Source organism: Fulmarus glacialis, unplaced genomic scaffold (genome assembly GCF_000690835.1).
Source record: "Fulmarus glacialis isolate BGI_N327 unplaced genomic scaffold, ASM69083v1 scaffold19466, whole genome shotgun sequence".
Taxonomy (NCBI): Eukaryota; Metazoa; Chordata; class Aves; order Procellariiformes; family Procellariidae; genus Fulmarus; species Fulmarus glacialis.
The window spans coordinates 481-18621 of NW_009217699.1; the positions used below are offsets into that span (position 1 = coordinate 481).

At 49.0% G+C, this 18141-nt stretch overlaps 1 protein-coding gene across 1 annotated transcript; it reads left to right on the plus strand.

Moving 5' to 3' along the window:
• Positions 1–677: 677 nt before the first annotated feature.
• LOC104078226 (substance-P receptor-like) lies at positions 678–16388 on the plus strand. The gene is made up of 5 exons (XM_009579778.1): positions 678–1078; positions 10924–11118; positions 15063–15213; positions 15522–15718; positions 16097–16388. The coding sequence occupies exons 1-5, from the start codon at positions 678–680 to the stop codon at positions 16386–16388; spliced, it is 1236 nt and encodes a 411-aa protein (XP_009578073.1).
• The last annotated feature ends 1753 nt before the right edge of the window (positions 16389–18141 follow it).

Below are 18141 nucleotides of genomic sequence, written 5' to 3' on the forward strand. Positions count from 1 at the left end.
GCTGTGCCCTGAACGGGGAGGGACCTGCATCCTGCTCCGGTCTCGAACTGGGAAGGACCCGCATCCCTCTCTGGTCCTGAATGGGGAGGGACCCGCGTCCCGAACTGGCTGCACCCTGAATTGGGAGGAATCTGTGCCCCGGTGCAGCTGCAGCCAAGCCCAGAGGAACCCGCTCCCCAAACCAGCTGTGCGTGACAGCCCAGCTGTGCCCAGATCGGGAGGGACCTGCGCCCCAAACCAGCGGTGTGCCTTGACATGTCTGGGCACCCTGCTCCAGCTGCACCCAGAGACAGGAGGGACCTGCACCCCAAACCAGCCATGCACCCCAAACCGACTGCACCCTGAAGGGTCCTATACCCCAAACTGACTGCACCCTGAACCAGAGAGACCTATGCCCTGAATCAGCTGTGCACCCCAAACCAGCTGTCCCCTGAACTGGGAGGTACCTGTGCCCTGAACCAGCCATGCACCCCAAAATAGCTGCATTCTGAACCAGGAGGGACCTGCACCCCAAACTAGCTGTGTGCACCAAACTTGTACCCTGACCCTGCTGCACCCTAAACCAGGAGGGACCTGCACCCCAAAGCATCCGTGCATGTTGATCCTGCTGAGCCCTAAACCAGTAGGGACCTGCACCCCAAAGCATCCGTGTGCTGGTCTGGCTGCATCGTGGCGTGATGGATAACGCTCTGCCGCTGGAAGCGGAGCTGGAGCACCAGTGGCCACTCAACACCTCCCTGAACGAGTCCTTCGCGAATCAGTTCGTGCAGCCCCCGTGGCAGGTGGCCCTGTGGGCTGTCGCCTACGCCCTCATCGTGGTGGTGTCGGTGGTGGGGAACGTGGTGGTGATGTGGATCATCCTGGCTCACAAGAGGATGCGCACCGTCACCAACTACTTCTTGGTGAACCTGGCTTTCGCCGAAGCCTCCATGTCCGCCTTCAACACGGTGGTGAACTTCACCTACGCCATCCACAACGAGTGGTACTACGGGCTGCTCTACTGCAAGTTTCACAACTTCTTCCCCATCGCTGCCGTCTTTGCCAGCATCTATTCCATGACAGCCATCGCCCTGGACAGGTGAGCTCTGAGCGTCAAACCCCAAACCCTCCCGGGCACCCAGGTCTGCCTCCACCTGGGTGCTGTTCTCAGCTCCGTCTGATCTCCGGTCATGGGAGAACATTGCAATTAAAAGAAAGCATATTTTGGTAAAAGAGGCTAGAAATAATCCCCCTCCCTGCCCTGGTTGCACGTGGCTTTGGGAATCCTTTGTCAGCTCTGTGAGAGGAGAAAAGGCTTTGTAACCCGAGTGCATGTTGGTAGCGTGACTTGGGTGTGCGTTTGTAGCATCGCTGTCCTCTCCCTTCCCAACTCCTCTGCAGAGCCATCCATTCCTTTCCCAACCTCCTCATTTAAAAGCAAACTCGATATTTAGCACAAAATGGCATCACCTCATGACATAAAATACATGCCTGTGTCGGACATGCCTCCGCTGCGCTGCAGGAGCTGTTTCGTGTTGCTTGATCTGGGTTGGGAACCACCTAAGGAGCCTCGGAAACAAGCTCAGGCTTGGGAAAGGCATCTTAACTTGGCGAGTGCATTGTCGCGTTGCAGGCTGGTGTGTCTCCCCAAGCAAACCCACCTTGATTTTATTAGTGGGGGCCAAGGGGAAGAGGTAGGTGCCAGGGATTTCTCTCGTTTGGCTGCAGCCAGCACAGCTTAGTTGGTTTTTTTTTTTTTCACTGCCTGGTTTCTGCTGGCACTGCCCGATGGCTGGGGACTGCCGGCAGATGAGATCCCGCTTGCGTTTTGCTGCGACCAAAAGTTCAGCAAGCGCTCGGTGGGGTGCGATGGCACAGGGGACGCTGCCTTTTTCACCGCAGAGGGATGAGCCAGGGGTCGAGGGACACAAAATAGCCGTGCATCAGGCACCTCCAGTGCGCAGCTCCCCTCTCTTCTCTCACACTCCAAAAAAATCTTCTATTTGATGGCATTTTCACACAGCGCTAGAGATAAATCAAGGCTCTCAAACAGCTTTGCAATTCCCTCTTGAGAACCGGTGTTTCAAGCGCAACAGATTTTTCCAACGCAACATATTTCCTGAAGACAGCTTGGCTCTGCAACACCTCTTTTTGGTCCTTCTTCCCAGGGAGTAAAAGACATTTTGGCTGGGGATACATGTAAAGCGGGGTCGGGGGGGGGAGGAGATTTGCATTGCTGTATGCCAGCACATTTTGAGCTGATGTCTAAGTGCTGCACAAACTGGCACGGATATTTCCCTACGAGAAATTATAGGGCTGCCACAACACACGCACTGACAGCTTGGGAAACGGAGCTTGAGATGGATGATGCTCTCTAGTTGTTAAAAACAGGCTCAGGTTTTGTTTCGCTTTGGAGTGGTTACAAGACCCTCTCCCCAAAATAAATTGGACATAGCCAAGCTCTCACACCAGAGATGTGAGGAGAATTAAGGCAATAATAAATAAAAAGAGGAATACTCCCAGCGTGGCTCTGTTCCTACCCGATGGTGTTGCTGGCTCTGTTTCAGGAGCATCTGCGTTTCGAGGATATTGGGGATCAGCTGGCAAAACCCCTTTCAGGTTAGGATAAACTAGAGAGAGGATTTTTTTTTTAAGGAGTTTGTTTTTTAGCCTTCGGTCCACACCCTGGAATAACCAGAAAAGCAAATCTACCAGGGGAAGCTGCAGGAGCATGTGTAAAATGGGGAGCAAAGGCAGGTCTGGGAGCCTGGGGCTGAATTTTGGGGAGGAATTGGAATTTCCAGTTTTCTTCTTGCACCTGCAAACCCTTAACCGACACTTGGTTTTCCCATGGCTGGGCTGCAAAACCCATGCGTGCAGGCTTGGCTCGCCGACCAAGAAGGACCCAAAAGAAGCTGCAGCCTCAGTGTGCAAACACCTCCTGCACAGAGCTACCTGCTGCATTTCTTGGCCCCAAATTTCCAGTGAGAAATGTGGGAAATTTGGAAGGTGAAGGCAGCAAAGTCCATCCCCTGCCCCTCTAGGCAAGCAGCACACGACAACATCTCCAAGCTCTGGAAAATTGCTTGTTTTCCTGCGTCGGAGACCTGACAATAGTAACTTAAACGCATGAAACACAGGAACTTTTTCCAGGAACCCAAAAGGGAAGAATTTTTGTCCTGGCAAGCAGCAAAAAGCTGTGCAGGAACAAGGAAAGCAAGTACCTGAATTCGGAGCAGCAAAGCCAGATAAGCTCAGCAAAATGGGTTTTATTCACAGCCAGGACATATCTGAAATGAAACATGACTGCAGTTCTGATTTTCATCAAAAACTAGGAAAACAGAATTGAATGTGCCTCATGTTCCCAAAGTGTATTAAGCCATCTATCAGAGCAGTTGGATACGGAGTCTGAAGGCTCGGAGGAGCGTCAGTCTGCAGATTGCTCCCCTAAATCATCTTTGCTTGTGCCTTCTGCAAGCAATTTCCAGAACATCCACACCGGAGGATACGAAACCGCCTTGGAAAGACTCGGCACAGCCGTAACAGAGTCGTTGAGAGAACAAGTGGGGAAGCGGGTTTGATTCTCCCAATGGCTTTTTTTTTTGCAGAACCTGCCATGGGTTTGTGGAAGAAAAAAAAAGCTTTTGCTTGAAGCTAGACCATCTGCTCTTTCAGCAGATTTCAGCCTGGGCACAACCACTCTGAAAAAATAAAAAGAAGGTAATTCTATAGTGAGTGTTATTCTGAATCCTGCAACAATAGCAGGAAGTTCAGGAGTCAAGGCTGGCAGCTGGTAAAGTCTGCTCAGGAAAAGCCATGATGCTGCTTCTCAGCATCCTGCAAAAATGGGGGCCAAACAGCTCGCTTTGGCACTATAGAATTTGCCATGTCCTTCATTTTTGGGCATATCAGTGCCAGAGCACATCACATATCCCTTTCTGGCTTCAAACACTCCTTGTGAATCAATTCACTTGAAAGAGGGAGACACAAAATCCTGGCTTTCTTCCAATCTTCCAGGAAAAGTGAGAGCCCTGCAGTGCCCATGGTGAGTCCAAGCTAATTTGCAGCCACACTTAGAGAAGAAAAAACCAACTCTGGACATCCTCAAGTTGCAATGTCTACGGCACGTACGATGGAACATTTGTTAGATAAACTGTTGGTATTTTCTCTCCACTTGGGACCTGGATTCATTTCTGAGCACCACCACTCGTCCACACCATTAGCAAACTTCGGACAGAGGAATGAGTTTCCATGATGAAGGACAACTGGGAATGCAGCTGAAGGTGAAGATCCCAGATTACTTGCAGAATTGGAAAAAAAAATCTTGTCTGACCTCAAAACTTTAAGTCAGCTAAGCTAAAAACACCGCAGACTGAACAAATAGTGATGAGAAGGGTGAGAGCCCTGCCATGAACTCAGGGTCAAGACAGACTATGCAGCACTTGAGCTATTTAATACGAAGCGATTTCCCTTTTTCTGCAAAGAGTCCTCTGCACTAAAGCAGCTATAAAAGTGACATACAGTGGGACTAACCCCCTGCAAATCCTAGACCAACTTGCTGCTTTTGCTCATTAAAAGAGCCCCCTCTCTGACCTCCACCAGCACCAACACTGCCAGAACAGCACGCAATCAAACTGGGATCTTATTTATATTCCCTTTTTAATTTCCAAATGGGTTGTCAAGTTATATTAGGTGTCTTAAGATCCATCAATTTGCCAGCAGGAGCTGCAGAAGAAACATCAAATCTGCGAACCTTCATTCACCACCACGGCTCCTAAAATTGCTAGTCTGCAGCCAAGACCTGTTAATATCTCCCCAACCACATATTATTTGTGGCAGAAAAACCAGCCCGGAAAATTATTTACTGCTTGCAAGCTTGAACTCCCAGGTTGGACAAATCAGCTGAATATCAGGAACATACTCGCCAGCTCAGCGGCCCCATGCCTTCCCCGAGAGGTGATTACTGCAGAAAGAAACCCTCCGGAGAGGACAAATTACATCAGCGCACAGACAGATTAATTAGTCATTTACACCCTAATATAGCACCAGGGTTTTTGTTTTAATCTTGACTTAATGGACTTCTGGGGTTTGCAGAGCAGGACTTTGATCTGCGCCTGGCGCTGTGTAATCTTGCTCTGCTGGGATGTAATTTGGAAGATGGAAGAGCAAGGGGGAAGCAAAAAGACCCCAGGTTTAGGGCCAGCAGCCCCTGCACCGGCCGCCCTGCAGCACTGCCTACGTACCAGCTAGCAATAACCAAAGCAGCTTTTTGAGTTCCTGAAAAATGAAGCGTCACCGACCACAGCAAAAACCCTGCAAAGCTGCTGGATACCCAGCACGGAGCTGGCTCGAAGCATTGATCTCCCAGCTGGGGTTAGAAAGCAGGGGGTGGACGGGGACGGACAAGGGAACACCTTAGTAAGGGGTCACTCATCAAGGCTGGTTTATGCCCCTGCTCCCAGCAGTAGTCTCTGATCTGATGGGTATGAACTGGAATTAATCCCCCCCAATACTCACTAGATATGAATTCAGCCTGTCAAAAAACAAATTACATCTTTTTTCCCCTCTTTTCCTTTGGAAAGAAGAGGGGGCTTGAAATTCCCATGGCAATAAATATACAACTAAGATGAATTAGCGACAGTTTGGGGGCTGGGAGATACAGGAGACTCAGGTTTTAGACATGCTTTTGGGGTGATCATAGTGCTCATCTGCAAGCTGGGTGCTGCCACAAGCCACCATAGGAGTTTGAGGGCCTCTGGTGAGATATTCGGTTTATCCGATGGCTTTCTTAATTTATTCCTTAATTTATTCTTAATTCTTCAATGGCCTAGTGGGAACCATCCATGCACTAAGAGCACCAGGTCTCATGGGTCACCAGCTCTGCATTTCATGTGATTTTTGTTCTCCCCTTTCACTCTCCAGCTACAAACCAGTGCCAGGACTAACTGGTTGATAAGGTCATATAGGTGCCTCGAATAACAGCATCTGCAGAGTCTGTCAGCGGGGCTGGGTTGTGCTTTAGGTCCCATCCCACCCCGGCGCTGTTGGCAAACGCAGTGAATGCAGGAGGGAGCTCTACGCCTCCTTAACAGCCTGCTGCAACTAACTGGGGTTTGATCCTGTTTTGCGTGCATTTGGCTTTTAAAACCAAGCGTGCCCGCGGGGTTTGCAATGGAAGAGGTGCTGTGCAGGAAGGCAGGGGAGTTTGCAAAGCTGCCGGCGTAACTCAGGTCACTGTTTGGTGGTGGGTCACACGTCCGTTTCGGTTGTGCTCAAAGGAAATACTGAACTGCTTTCAAAAAGGAAAGATGCTGTGCCGTATCGGTGCTCTGGGGAAATGCCGATGAGAAACATGCACCTCCTGCTTGATGAAGACGCTTTGCCGAGCGTTGAGCGTCCCTCGGGTCTCGGGGCAGGAGTGCACTGTCCATCTCTCGGTTTGGACGGTCGCTGTTTTATGTCAAAACAATAAATAGGAGGAAGCAGCTGCTTGCGGCGCCTTCATCCCCAGCGTCGTTTTTCAAGCACGCAGGGCTCAGCTAGCCTCCTCGGCCGTCATCCAGATACGAGGTATTTGGGGCCAGCGCGACCAGGCCAAGCTTCGCTATGCAAACCTGCTCGAGGGACGGTATTTTTGCATCCACGCTGTTGCGATGCAATCCTCACGGAAAGCAAAAAGGCAGTTTTTTTTCTATGGAGAAGCTTTTCATTTCTTGGGTAGGAAGGACCTGGAGCTGTGCTGGAGGTATTTGACCCACCTCATTCTGGGGCATCTGCCCTGACTTGGTTACAAACTCCCTCGGGACTGACTCTGCACTAAACCCCTCTTTGCTCAGGATGGGAAATCGTTGTGCAATAAAACACACAGCACAAACTCTTGGTTACTCATCTCTTATCTGCTGTATCCTTATTACTTAATGAAGCAGATAAGGAAACTCTGAGATGAAAGACGCTTCATAAATTTTTGCTATTATATTAATCTCATCTCCATGAGGGTGGAAACAATTGTGTAATGTTAGTTATCCAGGCAGACTTCAGATTTCCAGATGCAATTAATAGATGGCTACGCTGCCTCAAATGCATTATCTATTTAATAACTGATACGCTCGGAGCTACCCTAGTACAACGTTGTACTCAAATGCTATTGTATCGTCATGGTAACACCCCCCCAAAACACAATAAAATATTTAAACAACAGCAAACGGCGTTACCAAACGTCATCAAATAGCGTCTGGCGTAAAGTGGTGCGCTTTAGTGCCAAGCCCATTAAACGTGGTGGATTTAAAACATTAAACATGATGGGAAAGGTGCAAGGAAAATGCAGTTGCACGGGCATCGGGTCTCTCCTGCAAGGGGCAACTGAAGCTTGCAAAACTTAACGATGGTTTGCACTTGAACACGGTGCTTCCATCCAAAAGGAGAGCAACTGCAGATCATTTTATTTTGAGAAACAGCTATCATCAAGTCTTCCCAACCCAACATCTTCTGCAGGCAAATGGCCCCATTCCCAGTGCACTGCCTGCACGGAGAACAAAACCTTTCCCTTACACAGGAAATCTGCGGTCAAATCCTCAACCAAGAGCCAATTCCCTATGAAAAACTAGGACTTGAAGACCCCATGGTGGTTCGTCACCCGTTGCAGCGGCGAGGGCAGGATGTTCACACAGGGACGTGCTCCTCTTCCTCACTTCCCCTGAACAACCATCCCTAGCAAACCGCAACACCCAATTTTTTTATGGATGGGAAAACCGCGCTCTTGAACAGCAGAGAAAAAAAATAAATCTAATAGGATACAGCATCTTAGGGAGATGGGCAGAGTGGGGCCACAGAGGCACTTTGCGAGGAGAAATATGAGCTAATAAACTCATTAGCCTTGCTTTTGAGAGCCCGCTTCTCGCTGGTGCAGCCGGGACCTGCGTGGCCAAGCCAAGGACAGCAGCGGCTTCCTGGCACTTAGCTCCGATCGATGCCTTTTGTGCCCAGCGCTGCAAAACCGCCCGCCCGAAACCATGCACAGGGCCAAACGCCCGCCAGCACCTTGCAAACACCCCAGGGCATTGCAGCTGCATCCCATGCCCATGCTCTGCATTTCCATTTGAATGCAAACTTGTTCATATTAATAAAAAATAAATAGATCGGCAAGCTTTTTTTGCTGAAAGGCAAAGTCACAATTAATGTGTCATTTTTCTTTCCTGCTAAGAAGTGATTGATGGAGGTTTGGCTGCAGCACCTACCACAGCCTTGCCTGGGAGGTCAAACCTACGTGGAGGGGAGAAGACAACCTGGAGGTACCCGCAGTAGGGCTCCGCAACACGGGGTTGCTTTTCTGCTTTGCAATCGCTTGCTTGGAAGGAAGGTTTTATTTTAGGTTATCCAAAACCCTGCCATAGAAATGCATCATGGAGGAGGGTTTGGCTCAAAACTGACCAGAATTGCAAGAAAGCAAACTGGCTTTTTGGGACCCGTGTTCTGGATGCAAAAAAAGATCCAGTGGTGGCCAAAAAACCCCCAAAAACCCAAAACCTGAAAGACAGGAATACACACAAACCTACTGGGTAGAGAAGCATTTAAAGTCTGACCGGTCTGCAAGGAAATGAGAATCATTTGAGCGCGATGGATCCAGCGCTGGAAGAAGGCAAAAGAAGCTGGTTTGCTCCCTGTACCAATGCTTTTCCATCCCAATACAAGCAAGATGGTGGCTGTCATTCGAGCTAAGACAGCCACGAAACCATATTCTCTGCTCCCCCCTTCTCCCCAGTTTGATTTTGCATCAAATGTTCTTGTCAAGGAGAGGGGGGAAAAAAGAAGGAAAAATAAAAAGGAAGCAGTTATTAAAATGTTAGGACAATTTTCTGCTTAGTGATACAATTATTATATAATTATACGATATTTTAATATGAAATAATGGTCTAATTATTCTCAGGATGTTTGTACATTCCCATCTATCTCCAGCATTTTTATGGTCTGTAATACCAGCTCCTCCAAGCAGCCCAGACCCTTTTTATTACATTTTTTTCTTCCCCATCAGAGCCCCTGTCTGGGAGAACTGTTATTATTCCCATTTTTAATCCTGATGGGCAGCTGAACCCAGAGCAGCCCCAAAGAAATATTTCAGAGGTCGCTCGGGACCAATGGTTTGGGAATTGCTGCCGAAAAACAGGATTTGGGGCCAGCTTTCCCCAAAGCGCCGCTAGCTTGCTCCCTCCTGCCTCCCTCACCCCGTCCTTGCAATGCCAGCATGGTCAGATGAATTTCGCCATCTCCTTTCTACCACGAGACAGCGTTGCAGACAAGTCGATGGTGGTTGGAAAGGTCTCTAGGCTATCTGATTGGGGTTTAGTTCATCATTACAGAGATTATTTGGATGTTTTATCAACTGCGAGGGCTTCAGCAGATGAGGAAAGTCCTCTGAAATGCGCTGGCAGAAACAAGGTCAGAGATGTAAAAGCATTTCTGGCTGGTTGCAATCAAGCGCTGGCTTTGCTTTCCAGAACTCTCAGCCTCAGATGTTTCTCCAAGCAAGTATTTCAACAGAAATGGCCCAACTTTTGTGGAAATCCCTCATTTTCCACCTTTTGCATGCTTGAGCTTGAACTGCTGGGTCAAGCATCAGCAGCAAACTTGGGCATGTGGACTTCTTGCTGCTTGGGAGCATAAACCCAGGGTAACCTGTTCTGAACCCCGTGATAAAGCCCACGCAAACCTCAGCCAGCTCAGCAAACCCGCTAATGAGGGGCTCAGCCAACACCAGGCATTTGAAGGATGAGGAAGAGGAAGGAGACAAGTCCTTGCAGGGTCCCGAGAAGCCAATCGTAAGTATGACAAGGAAGAAATGAGAAACACGGATGCAGAAACCAGGAGACCTTGGTGCATCACCAGCTGCTGTGCCAGAGCAGCACTAACACCCATTGCTGTGGCTTTTTCTAACCAGCTTCGATTTCAAGTACCAAACAGATTTTTGAGGGATGATTGTCAGGTGGATTAGGTGGATTTTCAGCTGCACAAAGCTGATAAGGTTTGGTACCCTGGGGCAGAGGAAGAGCTGACAGCGGTACCTCCTGCATATTTATATATTAATCCCTACGTCTTTGCCCCTGCAAGTGGCCACCCAAAAATGCAACATGGGGGGTATTTGCCATCTAGGAAAAAATTAAAGGAAAAAACTGTCCATCCTCTGAAAGGAGAAGGGATGAAGGGATGAAAAGGAGGCTGCAAACACCTTGGGCAATAACACATGCAGAGCGATGCAATGTTTCTCCTCTTCCCAAAGCTTGACATGGAGCAGGAGGGAAATAAAATAAAAAATTTGCGATGTTCTCACTTAATCCTTACAGCGCTGCTAGCTGCTGCCAGCTTTGCAAAACCAGATTTGCAGAGGGATAAATTCAATCCACCTCGTCGCCACTGGAGCTTTCCTCGCATATGACGACTGATGTTCAGGGGAAAGAGCCCAGAAGCCAGGCAGATACAGGTGGCATCTCAGATCACCCATCCCACGCCGGTCCAGCACTCTTATATTTCGTTCTCCTCCTGTAACACTTGGCACTGTGATCCACCGCAGAGATATGATTTTGCGTGGGTGCAAAACTACCAGGCGCTGCCAAAGCGGCTGCTGCCAGACGGCAGCATCACGGCTGGCTTTGTACAAATTGGTCTTTGCAGAAGCAGGCGGTTGTTGGTTGTGTTAGCGAAGCTGTTTTTCAGCTAAAAGCCAATGAGTGTCTCAAACAGGATTCAAATCTCGAGGGTAAAATGCTGCAAGAGAATTAGAGCATTTGATGGGGATTTTTCTATGCTGTTTGCATTGTGCGGAGTGAGGGGCTGCCAGGATGCATTAAGAGGGTGTCTAAAGTACGACCCCCATGCAAGGGAGACCTAAAACAGCCCCAAAAGCTGCAACATCGGGGCATTCCAGCCTTGATTTCTTCTTTTCCCACCTTGCAGGTACATGGCTATCATCCACCCGCTGCAACCCCGACTCTCAGCCACTGCCACCAAGGTGGTCATCGGTGTCATCTGGTTCCTGGCTTTCCTGCTGGCTTTCCCCCAGGGTTACTACTCGGTGATGGTGGAGCTGCCGGGCCGGCTGGTGTGTCTGGTGGAGTGGCCGGAGCACAGCACCAATATGTATGGAAAAACGTGAGTTGAACTTTTCCGGCAGTGGGGACAAGTGACCTTAGAGAAAAAATGCAGAAGAAGTATAAAAAAAGGAAGCGAGGAAGGATGGGAATGGCTTAAAGCTCCTTGGGATGGGGAAATCCTCCCCCTACCCTAGTGAGGGCCAGTGCTACGTAGTTGGTGGTAGCCAAATCTCTGTCCATATCATTTTGGGGCACATTAAGGTTAATTAAGGTGAGTTTAGTGCTGCTCATGGTCCAAACATTGCCCCGTGCTATGCCATGCTCCCTGCCCTTCTTGGATGCTCATCCTCGAGGGAAACTCACATAAAACTGCTAAGATGCAATATTTTGGCAATATGGTGGGGATGGGGTCTGCATTGCCCCCAGGGGCTTATTCATACATGCAGGTATGGCTCTGGTTTTTGGAGCACCTTTCCTGCAACCCATATCTCTAAAGGCTTCCTGGGGCAAAAGTTATTCCTGCAAGAGGTAAATAGGGTTTTACTGGGGGTTTCTTGGCCAAGCAATAACAGAAAAAAAACTGGTTTGGGATTTACTGAGTCCAAATGCCCCAAAATTCACTCGACAGCTTAAAAAACAAGCTACAAAAAGGGACTCTGTGGCATCAGCTCAGGCTGGGAGACAAACGCTGGGCTAGGAGGGCAAACTCCTTCCTTCCCGTTAAGGTGCCGGCTAATTAAATCTGGCATTTCCAAAGGGTCCGGGCAACGCCGCTGGTCTGCCAGCACAGTGGTCCTCCGTGGTTTGCTCTTTGAAGTCCGCAAGTCATGCGGCGAGTTAAATGTCATGCATTAAGGAAAAAAGAGGGGGGTAGGAAAAAAGGCATTTGTGATCTCCAGTCCTGTGGAGCAATGAATTAGGGCTGTGAAATTGTGCTGGGGCCAAAGCAGGGGACACACACGCATGGAGAGGTGTTTAAAGCCAACCTGAGCTGGCGAAGTCTCTCTGCAAGACAAATGAGATGAGTTTGCCAGTCAGCAGCAAGTGGCAAGCTGCAGAGAGCTGGACGGTATCATTTATTATCATCTTATTTATTTGCATTGCAAGGCAGGTATGGCAAGAACTAAGCTGGGGCTGGCCCAGGTGATCTCCAGAGGTGTTTTACAATCTTAATTATTCTAGGCCACCATGATAAATACAGCCAGCGTGAAGAAATGCCGCTAGCTTTGACAGCCCACGCGGTCAGGATGGGGCTGAGCCCCCCCAGACTGAAGCAGCAACTGGTGCAAGCTCAGGGCCTGGCTTTTACAGATCATTTGCTGTTCAGCTGTACACTGGGGCTGTCGCTTTTTCAAATAGCTAATTCAAGATAAAAATGCCACCATTAACCTATGAATGATTTGCTGCTGGAAGCCGGATGCCGCTTCAAAGCCTGAGCATCCCGTGCTCTTCGGCAAGCCAGGGGCTCTGCAAACAGATGAGGGCAGCCAGGAAAGCTGGGAAAGCAGATGATAAGCAGAAGCCAAAATAGCCAAACCCCAACTATTTGGTGGGGATTGAAAATAACTTGCAGCTCAGCAGCATCTCTCCAAACCGCATGAACTCACTTGCACAGTGCAGAGCCCGAGATGTTATTTTACTGCCCCAAAATAACTTTGCAGGGACAGGTGGTTGGGTCACTGTCAAACACCCTCCCCTGCTCGCATGGCCTTGGGACAGTTATTTAAGGAAGGCGCCGGCAGCAGCCGGCTTGTTTGCAATGCCATGATGAAAAATAATATTATTTTTTCAGTTCATAGTGAAAATAGGGGACTTCTCCCAACACCGGGGGGTCATTTCTCTTGGCAAATGGAGCCCAGAAAGCACAACCCCGGCATGCAGAGGGATCAGAGACTGGGATGTGCACATGAGGTTTTTTCACTGGGAAAACATGTCCTTTCTCAGCCCGCTCGTATGGGGGGAAGCACACAAAGACCTAGGCGCAGGCGAGATGCTGCGTCTCCAACAGAAGCCAGCGATTCAGCTCGATTCGATTCAGCGGCTGGTTTAACCACCGATTCCCTCTCCTGCTCTTGGTTTCAAAATAGATGTCTGATCTATTCCAGTTTCATTAGCTGCCATTTCAGTTTGTTACGGGAAGGGGAAAAGCCGCTCCACTCGCTGGCTTCTCTGGGAGGTAACAGCCCACAGCAACCATCTGGGCTTTGCAAGGCAAAAGGAGATGGCAGGTGCCTCCTCCAACATCACTGTCCCATAACTCCTACGGGCTCCTCTATCCTATACAAGACCCTAAATCCCCACACTGAAGACCTTTAAATTACAAAACCCAGGCTTCTCTAAGTGCTCTGATCCTGCAGTTCTTGTAGGTAGAATAACATACGAACGGTTTCACATGGAGACCGGTTTTCAGTGCCCAGGGTTCAAAAAGAATGTCCCAGGGCTCTTTGGAAATCCCTGTCCCTGCCATGCCCAGGCAGCTCTGAAAATAAGGGTCAATCTTGCTTATGTTATCTAACAGCTCCTCTGGGGCATTTCTGCATTGCTCTCGGCTGTTTGCAGCTGGTTTAAGGCCTTGCATTACATGGGAAACATAACGAAATCTTCATCACGGAGCCACAGAGACGCCTCTTTAATTATCAAAATAGAAAACAGCCCTACAAAATCCATCTCAAATGCGATTAGCACTGGGCGAAGAGGAGGCCAAATGAGATTGCAGGTACAAAACAAGGAGAAGATGGCGTGGCAGCATGGGTTCGGGGCCAAGCCCATTCCCTGCGGGAGTTGCACCAGGCACGAGCCTGATCCATTCGTTACACTTCGGAGATATTATTGAATCAAAGCTCCCAGGAGGACGAGTGAGTGCAAGAGCGGAGCGTGGCTACAGGGCCTGAACCGCCTTGAACAGATGCAACACCTTGCGTTCGAGCTGGGCACGCACCCCAAAAATGCATGCAAAGACTCTAAAGCTGTCAGAAGAAAATTACCTCCAGACCTGGCGGCACGTGTGATGCTTTGCAAGCCGGCATTGTGCAAGCCAGCCGCGTTTCTGTACTGCTATTGCTTATCTTTCTGCAGCGGAGAGAGGTTTTTGCAAGCTACGATGGTAGGAAGGAACCTGCAAGGTCAAACTGTCCGTCCCCATCCTGTTTGTTAAAAACAGTATTGTTTTTTTCCTTTTTAAACCAACTGCTATTTAACACAAATCCTTCACTCAACCCACTGCAATCCCAGTGGCTATTGCAACCTGCCACGGCTCCACCAACTTCACAACAAAACAGTCTCAAGCCTGCGCTAACAGTTTAATCCAGACCCTCTCATTCGATTTTGGGCTTATTTATACCTGTTATAAACAGACACAAAGATCCTGCCCTTTCCATGAGCCTGGAGAACTGACCCGGCCACTGAATTCACAGAAAAGTTTTAATAAACCTCCACGACAAGGGTTTAGGCTGTGTTTTTGGGGACTGGGGTTATGCCTTGTGCCACCTGAACCCAGCTAAACTGATGGTAGACCAGGATTCAGGCAAACTGCATTCAAGACCTAGTGTTTACCCCGCAGGGAAAGCCTTTATTTCTTCAGCTTAGTATTCCCATCCTTTATATGTCAAAAAAACCACATTTGCTCCTGCAGGACTGCCAGATAAAAGGTGTGATAAGAGCAAGCATTCATCTCTAGGATAATTTGGGGTGTAAATAAGTAGGATTGAGAGTAGAGCCACTTCAGCTAAGACGTTCTTGGCTTATGAAGGTAATACAAGTTCTTCACTGGCCTCTACATCCCATCCCAGGAGGGTGCTAGGATGCCAAAGGCTGGCAGCAGAGGCTTGGAAAAGATTGGGGTGAAAGTAGGGAGTCCTTCCCGGCCCGAGCCCTGCAGGCAACGTATCTGCAGGAATTGTGCCAAATTCTCTGCCCCTGTGAAGCACTTTGCCTTCAAGCTCGGTTTGCAAGAAAAAGACCGAATAGGTAGAGGACACACGCAACCACCATCATTTTTTCTAGGTATCACTTCTGCATGACCATCCTGATCTACTTCTTGCCGCTTCTGGTGATAGGATGTGCCTACACTGTGGTTGGCATCACCCTCTGGGCGAGCGAGATACCAGGCGACAACTCAGACCGTTACCACGAGCAGGTCTCAGCTAAGCGGAAGGTAAGGAGCTTCGAGTACAGTTGGAGCCGTAATTCATGCCCAATCCCAACTAATCACAGCCAAAAATACTTCATTAGGGGTGGGAAAAAGTCAGGACTTGTTGCATGGTTGTTGTTAATGGAGCAGAGAGTGTCCTCCAGATGTGTGTCCTCCATGAACGTGCATGGTTTAACCAAGATGTCGACCATGTGTTCCCAGTTGGAAAGGTCTCCAAGGCAAAAAGAGGTCGTCCCTTCTTGAGGGTGACACCCCACCTGTGGGGTGTCCGTCAGATGACTTTGCTTTCCTGCCCTCTCTTCTCCTCACAGGTAGTGAAGATGATGATCATCGTGGTATGCACGTTCGCGCTGTGTTGGCTGCCCTACCACATCTACTTCACCTTGCAGTATTTCAACCCCGAGTGGTACCTGCAGAAGTTCATCCAGCAGGTCTACCTGGCTATCATGTGGCTGGCCATGAGCTCCACCATGTACAACCCCATCATCTACTGCTGCCTCAACGATAGGTGCGTTTCGAGTGACTTTCGGCAGCACCTTGGTGCAACAGGGAGGGGAGGACGGGGAGATACAGAGGGGTCTGATGGAGGACAGTATGGATGGAGAGTTTTTCCATGATGGTTCTGTCCCATCCTCTGCCAGGGGCTGCTGCCAGCAGATGCAGGAACGCTACAATACTCACCTAAATAAGTCTTTCCTAAAGCCCCTGTGGGATTTGAGGGCAGGTATCAAAACAGTCCCAACTCCTAATTGGGATTTATCAGTGTTTTTTTCTTTCCCTTAGTGAGAAGTAGCATTTTTTGGTTGTTGTTTAGCAGTGCTTAGCTCTGTCTTCCCACTCCTAGCGAGGTCCTTTTGCCAACTCCCCATCTCTTCCATCCCCCCAGGTTTCGCGTGGGGTTCAAACACGCATTTCGGTGGTGCCCATTTGTCAGCGCCAGTGAGTACGAGGGCCTGGAAATGAAGTCAGCCAGGTACCTGCAGACACAGAGCAGCATGTACAAGGTCAGCCGGATAGAGACCACCGTGTCCTCAGCGGTTGGTGCGGCCGAAGAGGAGCTGGAGGAGAGCAGCAAGGCCAAGCGTCTTTCCGTAGACATGACATCCAACGGCTCCTCCCGCAGCGACTCCAAAACAGTCTCCGAAAGCTTCAGCTTCTACTCCAACACGCTCACCTAAGTGGCTCTCTGGCTCCGTCAGCCGCTCACAATCCCCTTTCCCTCACTGGGATGCTCTGGCGCTCAATCCACCCAGCATCATCACCCCGGTTTGTGATGTGCCAGCTTTTCTTCCATGCTGTTTTACCATCTCTTGCTGTGCCGCCATCCTTGGGCGAGCCTGAGAGCAAAAGCTTTGGATTAGTTTCATGTGCTCCACCGTGGCTCGTGTCCGAACAAGGGAGGTTTGGCTGGCCTGCACCTTGCTCGCTGCCTGTCCAACCCACCACCTACCAGGAGGGTGGATAGGATGCAGAAATGGGACAGAGCTGGGTTTTTCTCCTAAACCGTAAGTACAACATTGGCAGGCACTTCCCTGCTCTCTGCAAGGCAGCAGGGATCTCCCAGTGCATCCCACCCCACAAGAAAATGAACCAGTCTTGCACTGTCCTCCTCCCACCTTTAATTTTATTCTCCCTGTCATTCTCGGTTGAATATCCAGAGGGGTATTCAGTTCAAAAACCCAGAAAAAAATGCTGTTTTCAACTTCAGGAGCCTGTATATCCATGGGGCACCACCGGCCACTCGGTGCTTCAACTGAGATCCAGGCATTTCTGCAGAGTCTCAACTCATCTCCAGCACCCGCATCCCTCTGCACGATGGTCTTCTGTTGCCATTCCTCAGCACAGCTCATCGACAGGCTCTCGAAAAGGATTTCTGAACTGAGCCAGACTTTGGTTGCTGTCAATCAACCATATGTGCCAAAAGCAATCACTGTGATTTCCTAAAAGGCCCAAGGCGATGTCTCTTGGATAGATTTTGGAAGCCTGTGGAGGTCTGGAGAAGAAGAGACTGATCATACTGAAATGTTTTTCACAACCTGGAAATGTCTAGAGCTGCACAGAAAGCGGCATGATAGGATTCCGTCAGAAAAACAAAGTTTTGCCAGCATACAAGGTTTGAAGGGAGACAAGAGTTTTGCAGACATTTTTTACCCAGAGGAGGGTTGAAGTTATTCACTTCCATTTTCTGGATATTGTTTTAATCAGTGAAACTTTTTTCTTTTCATCCCCCGTCTTTTGCATAAAACATTAAGTTTATGAAGTGTACGTGGATATATCTAATATTTTAGTCCTGTTATGATGGATAATTTTCACTGGGGATGTTCATACCAAGGGCTCCGGTGGTCAGCAAATGTATGAACATACACTCAAAGGGGGAAAAAAAAGTAAATAAAATAAGAAGTGGGCAAACTTGGCTTGTTGGGAACAAACCCACAAATTTGGGGGCAATTTGGAGGCAGTTGTATCGACTGCTCCTTGCTACTGGTCCAACCTCGCACTTTTGGTGTAGAAATGAGACTCCTAAAATGGATTTACTGCAAGATAGAAATGCTGGAGAGATGCATAAGATTTGCACAGGGCAAGGAAACGGTTCATTCATTTGAAAGCAGCCGAACGTCAGACCCTGCTGAGCACACGGCGATTTCTGGAAGTAAAGCAGAGATGACTTTTGGAGCCTTTCAGCCTCCAAACTGGCTGTTGGAAGATCCAGTCATTAATAAATCCCCAGCCACCATGGTTCTTGGAGATAAAAATACACATATTTAAGCAATGACTCCAGCAGAAATTAAACGAACGTGCAAATAGATGGATACAAGAGCAACAAAATGGCTGCAAAACCGGATTGACAAGAATGATCACCTTCATTTTTACCCAAAATCCTGCCAAGTGCCATCAGTGAGGAGCTGCTCTTCCAGTCACTTCCACGCTCTT

Bases quoted from the DNA above. Each gene is read 5' to 3' on its own strand.
- LOC104078226 (XM_009579778.1), top strand. From the start codon at position 678: ATGGATAACGCTCTGCCGCTGGAAGCGGAGCTGGAGCACCAGTGGCCA. The intron at 15,214-15,521 runs GTAAGGAGCTTC...TTCTCCTCACAG, and splicing joins AGGTCTCAGCTAAGCGGAAG to GTAGTGAAGATGATGATCAT. The intron at 15,719-16,096 runs GTGCGTTTCGAG...CCATCCCCCCAG, and splicing joins TACTGCTGCCTCAACGATAG to GTTTCGCGTGGGGTTCAAAC.